Source organism: Amborella trichopoda, chromosome 8, assembly GCF_054954075.1.
Source record: "Amborella trichopoda isolate Santa Cruz 75 chromosome 8, AtrichopodaSantaCruz75HAP2 v2.0, whole genome shotgun sequence".
NCBI classification, from domain to species: domain Eukaryota; kingdom Viridiplantae; phylum Streptophyta; class Magnoliopsida; order Amborellales; family Amborellaceae; genus Amborella; species Amborella trichopoda.
Window position 1 is genome coordinate 7,801,409 of NC_142343.1, and position 15,835 is coordinate 7,817,243.

The 15,835-nt window shown below is 34.8% G+C and overlaps 1 protein-coding gene across 1 annotated transcript; it reads left to right on the forward strand.

Annotated features, from left to right (window-relative positions):
* Positions 1–2,826: 2,826 nt before the first annotated feature.
* IWS1 (Transcription elongation factor (TFIIS) family protein) lies at positions 2,827–15,505 on the forward strand. The gene is made up of 11 exons (XM_006846177.4): positions 2,827–3,041; positions 3,150–3,576; positions 6,228–6,347; positions 7,342–7,565; positions 7,676–7,805; positions 7,962–8,024; positions 8,113–8,190; positions 8,456–8,547; positions 8,663–8,728; positions 8,892–9,045; positions 15,296–15,505. Exons 1-11 carry the CDS (start codon positions 3,022–3,024, stop codon positions 15,392–15,394), a joined length of 1,473 nt encoding a protein of 490 aa, XP_006846240.1. The 5' UTR covers positions 2,827–3,021; the 3' UTR covers positions 15,395–15,505.
* Positions 15,506–15,835: the final 330 nt, after the last annotated feature.

Here is a 15,835-nt window from a genome sequence, read left to right on the forward strand (position 1 = left end):
ATTTCAGTTATTATCAATTAACATTTATGCGATCTTTTGTTATTTTATGCAATGTAGTCCATAATGACTGCTACTTTCGTGAGGGGAAGTATACTGTACTCCTCCCTGTCACGACATCCAAAACAAGAGTGGCTCGAGTGGTGACAAGGAGGGGCCCTTTAATGGCGACGACCTTCATGAGTACGTATTGCAAGTGGCTATGAGAAGTTCCATGTAAAGTACAATTGCTATTAGCCATCTTTATTAGGAATTTACATTATGAAAATATTTATTTTTGATATAAGGGGGTTACAATTGACAATAGCTATTAGAAGTAAAATTGGATGGACTGGAGAGTAATACAAAGCTGGATTTTTGTTTTTTTGTTTTAATGTAGTCAATGACACACTTATAATCACCCGATTTGAACTCTGACGGACAAGAGTGAATATGATAGTCATGTATTAAAAGTAAATGATCTCTTTATATACTTTTCCGTCTTATAAAAAAAAACAGACAAACCTCCATTCAATTTGACATTTATAGGCACTTATGACTATAGCTTTTTAATGGTCATACAACATAGAATTACAAGTTTATCAAGACTTAGATGCACTATTTCATTATTTTCTTGTCTTAATTTCAAAAATCCTAAAAATTTTGAGTAATGGATCAATAATAAGATGAGAAGATGATTTTTTTTTTTTTTCAAAACCACCCATAATATTAATGTTTATTAACTGATATTGAATACCCAATGAGATATTGGTAATATTTGGGCATTAATATTTCATTAACTTTCATGATATTTTTGAATTCCAATATCTCATTAACTCATAAATTATTAATTTGTACAAATGCTAAAATCTATTTGAAAAATTTATCAAAAGGTTGAGGTTTGTAAAATGCACCAACCTTAAACAACCAAATAAAGGACACCTAGAAATTATGCCGAAAGATGTAGTTTTGATGTCGAAAAGCCTTAGGATAAAATAAAAATTTATTATCACCCCTAGTTATAAAATTTAAATCTCTAAAAATAGTTCGGATCGAGTAGATCTATAAATAATTTAAAATTTTGAAAATAAATGCTTTGATAATACATTATAAGATGCACTATTTTCATGACTCAAATTTTTTTATTTTTTTCTTCATCCATGCATCCCGACGTCAAGATGATGAATTTAATGGTTTTCCACAATCGGAACAACAATTTTCAATAGATTTTTGAGGTGCACCTTACTGTAAGGTTGATACCATACTATAAGAGAGATGAACTATTCACCCCTTCAATAATTTACCCATTTACAACCACTCCAAATTTTCCTTTATTAAAATACTATAAGAGATGAACTATTCAATAATTTACCTATTTGCAATCGCTCTAATTCAATGCCATGTGTGTTTAAAATAGATATTTTGAAATGAAATCAAAAGAAATAACTATAGTGTTACGTTCATATCTTCTAGCTAATTTGATAACCTTATTTATCTATTTTAAAGTGAGCGTGAGCTCTCCCTTGGGGAGTCTACTGTTCATTTATTCACCTGGGTAAATCTCAAAATACATTTAGAACCCAAACTGAGATAAGAAAGCAAATTTGTTAAATGGCATATTATGTGAGCTTAAGAAACTAATGTCTGACTGAACAAGAAACAACTTTTCAAAGGGCAAGGTGTTGAGGAACTCAAATTCTTTTTTTTTGTCTGAAAATAGAATAAAAAATGATTTAGTTATATTTAGTTAGATCCTAAAAATTATAATAAAAATTTTTCTTACAAATATCTTAAAAAGTATAAAAAATATACCTTAATTTTTAAATTGTTGGAAATAATTCACAAACTTTTCAAAACCCATCTATACTCTTTTTCTTCACTTTTTATGTTTTTTTTTATCAAAATAGTATTCACGGTAGTCTTAGAACCATAAGACATCATAGTAGATTCACTATACCGTGATTGTCATAGGTGATTTAATGTTTTGAGGCATCACGGCCCTTGAATAGCCGTGATGATCGTTAAGAGGCATCATGACAAAAGTCGTGATGGTCGTTAAGGCATCACGACACTTAATAAGCAGTGTTGCTTAGGTAAGAGTACGACAATTAAATTCTAACCATGATAGTCTAATAAACCGTCATGATTCTTTAAATGCCGTGATGTTTCAAAACTATATTTGACTTACAATCCGCCATGGCCATCTTGATTTTCAATACACCGTGATGTTTTCAACTACTCATCAAAAAAGGCTATGTATAAAGTTTTATAAAGTTTGGAGTTTATTTTTAATAATTTAAAAATTAAGGGGTGCAGTTGGCATGAAGATGCATCCGTAGCTTGTAGAGGTAAGGTGTACCTTCAAATTTTGTGATGGTATATAATTGTGATGTAAAATGTTTTTAGGATTATCTCAAAATCTATTTTTATATTTAATTATAAAATTTTAAATTTAAAAAATGTCTATTTTTATATTTAATTATAAAATTTTAAATTTAAAAAATGAATAAAATCAAGTAGATCTATAAATATATGTAAATATTGAAAATAATCGGTGTGGATAATATGTTGTAAAATGTACTATTTTTTAAACTTAAAATCTTTTTATTCTTTATAGTCATACGATGTCGAGACGATGTCGAGACGATGAATCAAAGGTTTTTCAACATTAAAATTACTTTTTCCCATGAATTTTTAAGGTGCATGCGTAGTTATACAAGGTTGGATCCTTATATAAACTTTTTCCAAAATTAAGATACATTTTTTATAATTTCCGATATCTCTTTTATCATATGGAGTTAACCATGGTGATGGTTTTACCAGCTGAGTAATGTGATACACCTTTGGAAGGAAGCGCAGAGGGTGCTGATTTGTTAAATGGGGATTTCCTCGTATAGGGTCTCATAAATTTTTCCCTTTACTATTAATGGAAGTCCATAGATTTTCCACCGGATAAAGATTTTCGTTCTGAAAACCCTAGAAAATCCCTTCTCTTCCCTGCGAAGCCAGTGATCCATCTTTCTTCCACAGCTCAAGTTCTGAGTCATGGCATATGAAGATGATCCGTGAGCTCAATTCATTTCACTGATTTTCCCAATTCTTTTTTTCTTTTTTGCTATTTTTTTCAGCGTGAATTTCCATACTAATTAGTTTTTTTTTTTTTTCCAATTCAGTTACCGTGATGAGGATGGAGAGCCATTGATGGATCCGGACATGGGTTCGGAACCAGAAGAAGATTGGCGAACGGAGCGATCACCCACGCCAGTCATGGATTCTGGTGAAGAAGATGAGCCTAAAGCTAAACCTAGAAAGCGGCTCATAAAGAAGAGTAACAAGGAAAGCTCGCCTGAAAATGATTTTCTGGCTGATGAAGTTCAGGAAGATGAGGATTTTTCAGCTGGAAAGTTGAAGGGAAAGGAGGGATCGAGCAAGAAGAGGAAATCAAAGGAAGAAAGGGCGCACAAGGAGAAGAAAATTAGGGCAAAGTCTTCAGAGAGAAGGCTTGGCAAGAGTTCAAAAGGTAAAGAAGGTTTGCAGGATCATGGGGGTGATTCAGAGATAAAGGAGTTGTGGGATTCGATTGCTGGTGCAGATTCTGAGGTTGTTTTTTTTCTTCTTCTTTTGTGGAAAATTGTCCAATTTATGACTTTTTTTGGCGAGCTTAGTGTTTTTTTAATCTTCTTATGGTCAGAATTTGGAGTTGGGTTTATTTTTACATTTTTTGGAGTTAGTGTTTGGCGATAAATTATTGTCAATACTGCAAAGTTAGATTGATTGATTTTGTGAATCGTTGGATATTTTAGATAAATGAAGAATTGGGGTTTTGAATTTGAGTTATCTATGACTAAAATGTGAAACAGAAAAATGCAGCTAGCATTAGTTGCACAATTCGGGAATTAAGGTCTGAATTTCATTACTTACCCAAAAAAAGGTCTGAATTTCTTTTCTCTCTAAGTAAGGTTTCATGGAAAAATTAGTTTTTCAAGGTGGGAATTAGGGTTTGAATCCTAGTTATCTTATAAAATGTATCTGCAAAGAAATTTTTGTTTATCTTTTGTTGCAAGCCATTAGTTTTTGAATCTGGGAATAAGTTTGGAATTTGACTTATCGTTTTGAGTGAAATATGGTCACACTGAAACTCTTGGATCTGTGGAAATTAAGGATGGAATTGAGTTCCTTTGGTGTTTATGTACTGGAATCATGGTTTCATGGCTGAAGTTATGATAGGAGTATAAGTTTTAGTTATTTGAAATGAATATCTTTCTGGTGCATAATTACATTAAAAATTTATGCACATTATTATTTTAGTTTCTTATGGACTACGACCAACGGTAGAAAATGAAGATGGCTACTGCCTTCCGCCCCAGGCCCCCAATGTTACCTGAATCACCCAGAATTGGCAAAGAAAAACTATTGGATGCACCAAGTGAAAAGGCATTGCAATAATCCAAATCTCCTCACCTTCTATGGATATAGCACACAAGTTTGGGAACTCTTGTAGGGGAATTGGATTCCCCATGATGCATTCATTGCTGATACTGAGTCATCAAGATGTGATCTTTCAGATGGTTGGGGGAATGCTCCAAGCATGTTGGCTTAGAGACCGTCCCTTTCATCCCAATAAGGATTCCAAAAGCATAAATGTCAAATGTATCATCTACTGTCAAATTGCCAGACATCTTTCATTGCTTCATTGTGATTTTAATCTGATTAATACCCTACACTGCTATTGTGCTGCTTTCTTTAAGATCCCTCGTTAAACAAGGCCTCTCTCTCTCTCTCTCTCTACATGCTCAGCAGCTCCCATATATGGCAATTGCCTAAGCCGCCGATCCTTTTGATCTCTAATTTCAAATGTTGAGGTTGGTAGATTTTCATTGTACACACTACTGCCGCATTCATCCATACATATGTGTGTGTGTGTGTGTGTATATATATATATACACTCATACATTACATGCCTAGAATCCCTTAAGACGACCAAATAACGACCCAAGACTCTATAGTACTACCCTCTCATTTCCAACTAGTATGTCGCCTCCCTCCGTCTCTCTCTCTCTCTTTCTCTCTCTCTCTCTCTCTCTCTCTCTCTCTCTTGCTTCGCTCGCTCACTCTAACTGTCTATCTTCTCCCTCCCCATCCAAAGATGGAACCCTGTCAAATCTTATGTTTCTGTCTATTTTGCACCTTTAGTAAATAGACATTTACGAATATGCTTTCTTTGGTCGTTCTAATTTGATTTTGAATGAATCTCATGAGTTTCCTTTTTATGAGATTCTCTTTCCACCTTCTCTTTCTACATTTGCGAATATCCTTTCTTTGGTCGTTCTAATTTTTTTTGTTTTTTTTTTTTGGGTGAGTCAGAGGGGAGAGGGCCACTACCCTTTGTAGGAATTGAGCCTAGGACGTAGCATTGCCAAAAAAGGGTAAGTCAGTTGGGATTTGGGCTCCTGTCCTTTTGTGAAAAAAGTGGTAAGTCAATGAGGATTTGGGCCCCTACCCTTTGATGAGAATGGAGTCAGAAACCTCACTATGGGGCTTGGCAACACTACCGCCAAGGCCCCAGGCCATTCTCTTTCTACATTTGCGAATATGCTTTCTTTGGCTGTTCTAATTTGATTTTGAATGAATCTCATTCGGTTTCCTTTCTCTTTATTTCTTTGCTGCATATTCTTTTTCCAGTACAAACTTAACTGAAGCTTTACTGTTCGAGTTGAACTCTTAAAATATTATCTTTTTCTCACTATATCTTAAGGCAAAAGGATCATGCATCTGGTTCCCAAGATACATCTGTTCATCTCTGTCTTCTCAAATGCTGATCCATTGGGTGCAGACTAGTACCCCCGGGATCAATACATCCACACACACACACACACACACACGTGTGTGTGCGCGTGCATGCATGCAAGCATGTTATATATATATATATATAGTTCCTTTATGTATGCATACATACGTATAGATGTATGTAACTTTGACTATGCTTATGTCTTTATATGTTTATGTGCATATATGAGCACATGCTTTTTGAGGCGCAGTTGGTGGTACTCTGATTAAAAGGTTTTATGTCTACCTTATTTAGCTTGTTGACGTAAATTATTGTTCTTGTTTTTATCAAATTTTTTTCTATGGTTTGGGTTGTTTTGGGATTTATGTGGATCTGCTTTTTGATCCATTGGAAAACATGGTGTCCTTCTTCTTTAGCATTGTACTATCTCGTTTAATTAGTTTCCATTTTTGTTAAAAAATAGGATGACCAAGAGGGTGTTAGGACTAAGGATGATGAAGCCTTCATTGATGATACTGGAGTTGAACCAGCTCATCAATATTTGAGTGATGGTGAAGCCGGTTCTGCTGGAGATGCTCCTCAGGTTTGTTGTTATTCTCATGTGCAATGGTTTCTGTTTTATAGCTTACTTACAAAGTATAAGATATATGTTGATGCAAGACTTTTCCTTCTCCTCTTTAGTGGCTTCTCTAGATTCTAGCAATGGCTTTGAATGTGAAGAGTTTTTTGTGAGTCTTACTTTGATGCCTAACCTAGAGTGTCCCTGATGGAAAATGAAATTATTGTTCCTATAGGTGCTCCTACCTTTGTGATCTTGTTATTTCTTGCTTATTATTTTTGTTTTATATTGTTGTTTTGATTTGTGTCATCAAATCTATATCCTACGGTTCAAGCAGTTCTGAGCGGAGCCGCTTCACCCAGTCCATAGTGAACCGCCAATACCCAATTTTACATTTCTTCCTGCTATTCACCCCTTTTCTGGTTTATTTGTTTCTGTTTTTGGCACCATTCTTCAGCGAATCTCTGCCTGGCTGACATCTAAGGATAAGCTCAACTATTAATTTGGGCAAGTCAATTTTGACTGCCTTTATTATGTAATTAAGTGCCATTCAATGATATGTTACCGGGCTTGCTTAAGATACCAAAAGGCTTAGGACTTATTTGCAAGATTGATTGAGGCTACATCTTTGTTTCTTTCCCTTGTAAGTTCAATTGCCTTTTCTGTATTTTGCCTTAGTATGACCACTCGTTATTACTTTGTTAAAGATTTCATACGTTTCTTTCTTATTTCAAGTTTTTCTTATAGATTTTTTTAATTTTATGAATTTTGTTAGTTTTGCATTGAGGGTAAAAAATGGTCCATCCTGTTGAACACAAAATATTTGAGCAGACATTCTTATGGTTTCATGACCAGTCCTGATAAAACTGATTTTGATAAGTAGGCTTCTGTTGATCAATTATTTTATAATTTTCTCAGGAATATCATTTTTTTTGTCCTTTTCCCCCTCATCTTAGTGTAGGTATTTTTTGTTTGTGTATGTTCATTAATTATTTCATGCATTGTTATACATTATCAGGCAGAAGAGGGGGAGGAGGACGAGGAAATTAAACAGCTTTTCAAGATGGGGAAAAAAAGGAACAAGAAAAGTGAGAGGTCAGCTGAAGAGACTGCAATGCTGGTTGAGCAGTTTATGGCAAGGCTTGAAGTTGCTGCTGAAGAAGATGCAGAGCTAAATCGACAGTCCAAACCTGCCATCAATAAGCTTAAAATGTTGCCAATGCTCACAGAGGTCCTTTCAAAGTAATGGAAATTACTTGAGTTTTTCCTTCCAAAAAAAATGCATTTACATTATTCATTATTTTTATTATGGATGTTTGAGTTATTTTTCAAAATTTGGCCTGTTTCTATAGACGGCAGCTCCAACAAGAGTTTTTAGATCGCGGTGTGCTATCTGTACTAAAAAATTGGCTAGAGCCCCTGCCAGATGGATGTTTGCCCAATATCAATGTCCGAACTGCTTTACTGAATATCTTAGCTGATGTATGTACCTTTTGCACCTCAACATGCTTAAACTTCGTTCATTGGATTGCTTTGCTGTGAGGCTTAGTTGTATTTGTTTGAAATATAGGTCTTCTGTGCTTGTTTTATATGCATCTGATCTGATTGATACATGCTTGTGTTGCATGTATGATACAGTTGCCGATTGATGTGGAGCAGTTTGACAGGAAAGAACAACTTAAAAAAAGTGGCTTGGGAAAGGTTTGCCACCAACTAGCCTTTTTCACAGATCTTTGTATTCTGTGAATGGAAGTAGTGGGACTAATATTTGCTTTTGGTACCGTGCAAGGTCATTATGTTTTTGTCCCGATCTGATGAAGAGACCACATCAAATAGGAAACTGGCAAAGGAATTGGTTGATAAATGGGTATGTCATGGTTCCCTAGTTTATTTGTCTTTACGCCTAGAAGTTTTGAGGAAATGTTCCTTTCATGATTTTGATGCTTCAGGTGTTTTGCATCGCACACCTCCTTTTTTGTCTTCCATCTTGGACCAGTGTGTGGGTGATTTCATTTAGTTAGTGAAATTTTCTTCTTTAGATTCTGTCTTTTTATAGAAATGCAGAGATTGTGTTTGTATGTTAATTGGTTTCCTCATCTGTGTATTATGTTTTTGGATTTGGAGACATGCAGAGTCGACCTATATTCCAAAAGAGCACCCGCTATGAGGATATGCGGCGTTTTGATGATGAAAAAGTTCCTTTCCGTAGACCATCTGCTAAGAAGTACATAACTGAACCCCTAATGCTAATATCATCTATTTGCTTGGAAAATTCTTAGCTTTTCTTTTGGTGTCCTTGTTTTAATTTGTTGTCATTATGTTCAATTGTATTGGAAAAGGCCTGTGACAAATGCTGCTGGATTGGAGTCTAGAGATGATGATCTTGATTTACCCGAATTTTCTCAGTAAGTCTAAATCACTTGTCATTCTTATTGAACTTTCCATGTAGCTTTTTGATTGCACAATTCTTTGATTGATATGTTACTTGCTAATTTCTTACAGCATTTTGTTATTTTGTTTGGGTTTATCATCTTTGATTGCATAATTGACATGCAAACAATGCTATAGGGAGCAAAAATCTGGCCAAGCAGCTGGCAGGATGCATACCTATCGGCCAGAAGCTTTGCCTCTGGATTTTGTTGTACGACCTCAGTCCAAGGTTGACCCAGAGGAAGTTAGGGCACGGGCAAAGCAGCTTAAGCAGGATGAACGCCGGATGAAGGTCAGTAATATTGACACTTGAGTTGTCCGTTTGCAGTAAGGCTTTGCTTGTATCTTTATCGGGTTTCTCTTCATTATTTCCCTTTCTAATTTCTACTGAAGTTGTTTATAGAAGCCAGTTCTTTTAAAGTTGAGAGATACATGTCTCAGGAACAAAACCTTGTCTTGAGATTCAAAGCATGACATGGTACAAACCATTATACATTGGTCTTGAAAGCATGTTTGGAACTTTGGATAATTTTTCTTTTGCTGAATTCCTGGAGAGGCTAGTTTGTGTTGTTCTTTTCAAGTCCAAAATTTAACTCGTGTTCATAGTGATCTAGTTTTGACTCATTTTGTGAAATATCGTGTGAAAATTTTTATTCTAAATGTATATCTTGTAGCTATTGTTCCAGCAATGAACATTGAGGAAAAGCATGGTGTTAGAGCCTTGGTTAAAACCCCATGATGCCTAATTTGCTTGTGAAAATTATGCCTGAGTTTGGGTATGTACTGAAGAACAAATAATAGCATGAAAGAAAAGAACGATGCCATTGATGTTTTTATAGCTATCCATAGATGTAAGAAATTTGTAAATCATTCAATGGACTGGGAACTCTTGTGACCAACATGTACAGGTAGACATTCCCTCCAATCATGCATCAGGCATTTGAAACTTCAAAGTTGTTACCGTCAGACATTATCACATGCTTCTTGATGGAGGAATATGATCATTTTCCCAATAAATGGGGATGCAAAGGAGGTCAGATTTAGAAATAGAAAGTCCCATTGGGATGCCCTTAGCCGACCCCAAATCGTTGAGAAAAGGCTTTGATGATGATGATGAGATGGATGCCCTTAGAGTCCCCTTGGATCCGTAATTAAATGGGCACAAGTATATCTTAAATAGAACGCACATGAATAAATTAAAGCTTTACACATTAGAGGCTTCTGACGATCAGACCAGATTGGAGTGGAAGAACTGGTGATTGGAGGCCCTAAACTGCGATTCATAGAGGAGTGGTCCAACCAGTTTGAACGGCCTAAACCAAAGATTTATAGAGAATCTATCCGACAGTGCTCTTGGACCTTCCGGTTTTGGGCAAGTTCATATGTTCCAGTACATTTTCTAGTTTTCTTTCCACTTTTTGACCTGATTTTTTTCCTTCTTTCTATACTTTTATTTTGATTGGACTTGATCTCTAAATGAAGAATAAAGGAAAGCAGGGAAATCTTTTTCTTGCTTTCCTTTTTCACAAAATGATAAACATAAAAGCCAAATTAAGTCAAACTATTTTTCCAAAGGAAAAAAAAAGCCAAATTTGTTCCATTGTTTGCCAATGTTTTGTTATCTTTTCTATATCATTACAGTTATTTTTCTTATCCCATTTATCTTTCTGTATTTTTGCCTTTTTCTCTGAAATATTTCTTTGTGTTCCACGTCTCCCTTTCCCTGATTGCAAGTTGTCATCAAATATGCCCTATATTTGATTATTTTTGCGGGTTGTTGGGGCTTATTTTTTTTTTTGGCATATATATATATATATATGAAAACATTTGTATAATGTTGCAACCATAAAATGTAGAATTAAAGATGCACCTCAAAAGTCCATTGGAAAAAGTTGTTTTAACGTTGAAAAACCCTCTAATTGATCATCTCGACATCAAGATGTATGAATATATATAAAAAAGATTTTGAGTCCCAAAATAGTGCATCTTGTAACACATTATCTAGACCGTCAATTTTCAAAATTTTCATATATTTATAGATCTACTTGATTTTAACCATTTTTTGAGTTTAAAATTTTATAAATAGATGTGAAAGTAGATTTTTAAATAATCCTAAGAATTTTTAACACCAAAATTACATGTTATGATAAAATTTGGAGGTGCACCTTAATTGGATTGTTTAAGGTTGCAACCTTATAGAAACCACACCCATATATATATATATATAGGGTTATATTAGGGTGCTCACACTATGGAATAATTTATCATTGTACTCAACAATTTTGGACACTTCTATACCCTTGTTTTGTACATAGAGTAGTTTTTTAATAAGGGTATTTTTGGTCATTAGGAGGGGTGTGATGTCATCCACATGGAGCACACTAGTTGCATTTAATGCTTCATGTAGGTGATGTCACACCACATGTAGATGACATCATACCCCTCCTAATTATCAAAAATGCCCTCACTAAAAAAAAGCTCCATATATAAAACAAGGGTATATATATGTCAAAATTTTATTGAGTACAATGATAAATTACTCCATTGTGTGAGCATCCGAATATAACCCATATATATATATATATATATATACACTACATACTAATGAAGCTGAAGGGCAAGTTCTACATGATAGCTATGAGACCAGCTTTGCTCTATGTGGTGGAATTTTGGGCGGACCAAAAACAATATACCTATAGAATGAGTGTAGTGGATATGAGGATGTTGAGATGGATGAGTGGCAATACAATGATAGAATTCAAAATGAATACATTTGGGAGAATTTAGGTGTGGATCCAGTAGGCGATGAGATGAGAGAGATTAGACTTAGGTGGCCTGGCCATGTGTGGCACCGACCAAGTACAACACCTGTTAGGAGGTACTAGTTAGTTCAAGTGGAAGGATAGAAAAGGACAACAGTCCGAAAAGATATGGGGACTTATAGCCTCACCAATGGTATAGCCTTTAATAGAGCAGAATGGTAGATCAAGATTCTGTTGCTGACCCCAATTAATTGAGAAAAGGAAAAAGGATATGATGATGATGATGATGATGTGAGAATCTGAGGTCGGCCCACTAGCTGACAGCGCTACAGTAAACACCCAATGGCTACAGTAAACGATCCAATTGTTACGATTGCACTTCATATTTTAATTTTCCACAAATCCAAATCATTTAAAATCTGGAGCGTCTGTTCTTTTAAAATAGTGGATTTTGAAATTCAGTTGTGATCGTTGGATCGGCCCAGATTCAATCTCGGCTATTGGGTTTACATTATTTCATCTGCCCATAGCTGATACGATCTTTTCCCATATATATATATGGGAAAAGATCCTATCAGCCCACTAGATGATGGAATAGTGTAAGCCCAATGACCCAGATTGATTCTAGGTGCCAATCTAATGGTCACGATTGTATTTCATATTTGAATTTAAGTTTTTTATACAAATAAAAATCACCTGAAATTTGGAGCGTCCACTCTCCTTATCAAGGTGCACCTAATAACAATATTTAAAGAATTATTTGCACTAAATAACCAAAATATCCCTATAACTCTCAGGGGCATTTTGGTCAATTTATGTTTTACTCATTATTGTTTTTTAATATTTTTTGTAAGGTTCGCCTATTTTTCAAGAGTAGACGCTCAAAATGTTAGGTGAATTGAATTTGTATAAAAAGAAATAAAATTCAGATATGAAATGCAATCGTGACCATTGAAATCTGGGGTAGCAGTTAGCTTGTGGGATGACCTTAGATTTTCCCATAGAAATATATATTTGTTTTTTAGATGGATCTTTACTTTTTCATTTCATCATCATTTTTTACTGTAAATATCGATTCAATTTGTTTCCCTATCCCTTGCTTTATATATTTGTTTGTGTTTGTATTGATAGATTAAATTTAATGCATATAACTATATATCATATTCTGTTGTTGTATGTTCAAATTGGATTAGGTTTGATATATAGTGCATTTGCTTTTGTTGTCATTGAAAACTCGCTCGTCTCTCTACTAGTTGTTCACACACTAGTTAGCGCCTCTTATATATCTCTCATCGAGTCGATATAGTATTTGAAGGCTCCTTTCTTGTTAAGTACCCACCAAATTAAATCTCAAAGTACTTTATCATAAGCTTTCTCTAAATCAATAAAAACCATGTGGAGGTCTTCATACTGAACTTTTCAATCAGTTGCCTAAGTAGGAAAATAGCCTCAATTATTGATATCGAAGTGGTTTTCTAATACACTCGTTTCATGCTTTAGTTGTTGCTCAATCGCTATCTCCCACAACTTCATGGTATGCCTCATAAGTTCATTCAATAGTTTACACAATTTTTTATGTCTCCTATGTTCTTGTAAATAGGTACTATAGTACTTTTCCTCTATTAGTCTGACAGTTTCTTTGTTCTCAATACATTGTTGAACAACTTGGTCAGCTAGTCAATGCCGATCTTCCCCATGTACTTCCAAACCTTTATTGGGATACCATTTGGTCTTAAATCCTATCTTATCTTCATCATCTTCAAAACTTCTTTCGCTTCCGATATCCTAATCATATGAATTCATCTATAACCTCCGCTCTTATTTATGCCCATGGTTCCTGGTGTCACTGCGTTTCTATTGTGTTCATCATTTAATGATTTTTGAAAATAAATTCTCTACCGTTTGTTGACCTCTTCATCCTTCACTAAGACCCTTTGATCCTCATTCTTACCATATTTAATATGGTCTAGATCCCTAAACTTTTTCTCTCATTTTTTCTAATTTGAAGGCATCTTTTTCATCTTTTCTTGTTCCCTATGTATTGTGTAGACTATCATATGCTTTAAGTTTAACTTGACTTTCAGCTTAGCATTTTTCTTAGTATTTTTATATGGAAGATATTACAAAACGCCTATAGGTGAAAATGAACAGTGATTTCGCCTACCTTCATCACCGTCCAAAGTTCATCGCACAGTCACGATTGTCCGGTAGTGTTTCATTTTTCATTATTTGTCTATAAATCGGAATGACTTGAAATTTGGTGCGTGTGTTCATAAAAAATAGGCGAATCTACAAAAAATATCAAAAAAATATTTTACATGAAAAAAATTAATCAAAATACCCCCGAAATGTTTCAGGGGTATTTTGGTCAGAAAAAATTTTGCGAATTTTTTTTTTATATTTTTATTAGGTGCGTCTCACTAAGATGAACACACGCTTCAAATTTCATGTCATTCCGATTTGTAGAACAAAAATAAAAAATGAAACACTACTGGACAACCGTGATTGTGCGATGAACTTTGGACGGTGAAGTGGGTAGGCGAAATCACTGTTCATTTTCGCCTATAGGCATTGGGAAGGCTTTTCCTTATTATATTATTCTAAATTTTGATCATTTCTATTAAATTGCCAAGTTAATATGATCGTTTTTGGTTAATGGCCTCCACCACCAAGTTTCCTCATCCGAATTTCTTTTTGCTCTAGTTTCTACTAAAATTTCTTTTGCTACTTTTTTAATACAGTCGGATTTGTAACATAGGCTGATTGATCAAAATGAAAACTTGAAGCCAAATTTGAAGCTATTATTAGTTGGTACATTCCTTTGATGCCATTATTCTTCATTTCAAGCTGTATTCTAATAACAACCAGAGATTTCATGGTGGATGTTTGTATAGTTCATTTTTCCTTTTTCTGTGCTTTTTTGGGTAATGCATAATTGATCATCGACTGCCAAAAGATGCAAGGATAAAAATGTATGATGCTTGTAATACATATAGTTTTAGATGAGGAATGGAATATGCAGTTTGTTCATCTCTTGATGGTTCAACTCGACAAAAACTGCATCTCCTCTCACCTGTCAGGTAAAAAACTGTATTTCTTCCTCTCACCTGTCAGGTGAGAAAACTGCATCTCTTAATAGTTGAACTTGAAACATGATTCTCTAATTTATAATATTAATTAGAACTTCTCCACATTTTTGGAGAAAATTTTCTTCTTTTCTTTTACCAACATTTTCCTGGTGAAAACCTTTTACCTAATTTTTGTTCTTTTTTTATTGGATCTTTTGTTTTTTAGCTGGTCGGATCAGTGTTGTCTTGAGTAGACTAACCCCTTTACCGGTTCGAGCACTGGTCCAGTCCTAAAACTGCTACACGTACAACTATGCAGGGGCTTGATTAATTTATATCCCCAGGAATGCAAATAATTGCAAATAATTTTGATTTACTTTGTGACGATTGTGCATCATTGGATTCCTAATTTGGTTAATTGTATTCCAGTGGACTAAATGCTGTGTTAACTAGCATAAAGGCAATGGCACTGTACACTGCACAGTGATTTTCTTTTCTTTATCAAGATTATTGCAAAATGATTTGCATACACAGGTAATCCAACTCCTATGCTACTCTTTGAAAGATGATAGAAACGAGTATGTAGGGCTCAATGCACCATTGAAACAAAGTTCTTAAAAAAGTTCTTTAACTGATATGCTATCGTGCCTTGTTTGTCACCCGGAATGCACCGTTGAGATATCTCAACTTACAAATGGCTCCTTGTGTGCAGATGAACAAGAAGCTACAACAACTGAAAGCCCCAAAGAAGAAGCAGCTTCAAGCCACAAAAATAAGCGTGGAGGGCCGGGGGATGGTCAAGTTCTTCTAGACCGTCGATCGAATCTCGCTTCATAATTGTCCCAACAGTGTAATAATTGGTATGCAACATTTGGGTTTATACCAAATATGTGGTGAAATAAATGGGAACAGTTAAGCTTCAGCGTCTTGATATTTTTACTATCATATACTGCTAGGGCAATATTTACTGTAAATATGAGGTGTGTGCCTAGGGCAATATTTACTGTAAATATGAGGTGTCCCAACAGGTGTGTGCCTAGGGCAATATTTACTGTAAATATGAGGGAGAGAGAAGGGCTAAAGGGCTACGAGGCTTATACCTTGTAAAAGAGCCATGAGAAGCCTTTCTTTGGGAGGTGGAATTTTGAGGGGAAAGAAACGGAGGATAAGAAATTTATAGATTACATAGGTGAAAATTGTTGAATGATGGATCAGAATTCGTGTAGCGAACTCTAAATTGTTGGGAGAAGGT

Bases quoted from the DNA above. Each gene is read 5' to 3' on its own strand.
- IWS1 (XM_006846177.4), top strand. From the start codon at position 3,022: ATGGCATATGAAGATGATCC. The intron at 6,348-7,341 runs GTTTGTTGTTAT...ATACATTATCAG, and splicing joins CTGCTGGAGATGCTCCTCAG to GCAGAAGAGGGGGAGGAGGA. The intron at 8,025-8,112 runs GTTTGCCACCAA...GTACCGTGCAAG, and splicing joins AAAAAAGTGGCTTGGGAAAG to GTCATTATGTTTTTGTCCCG.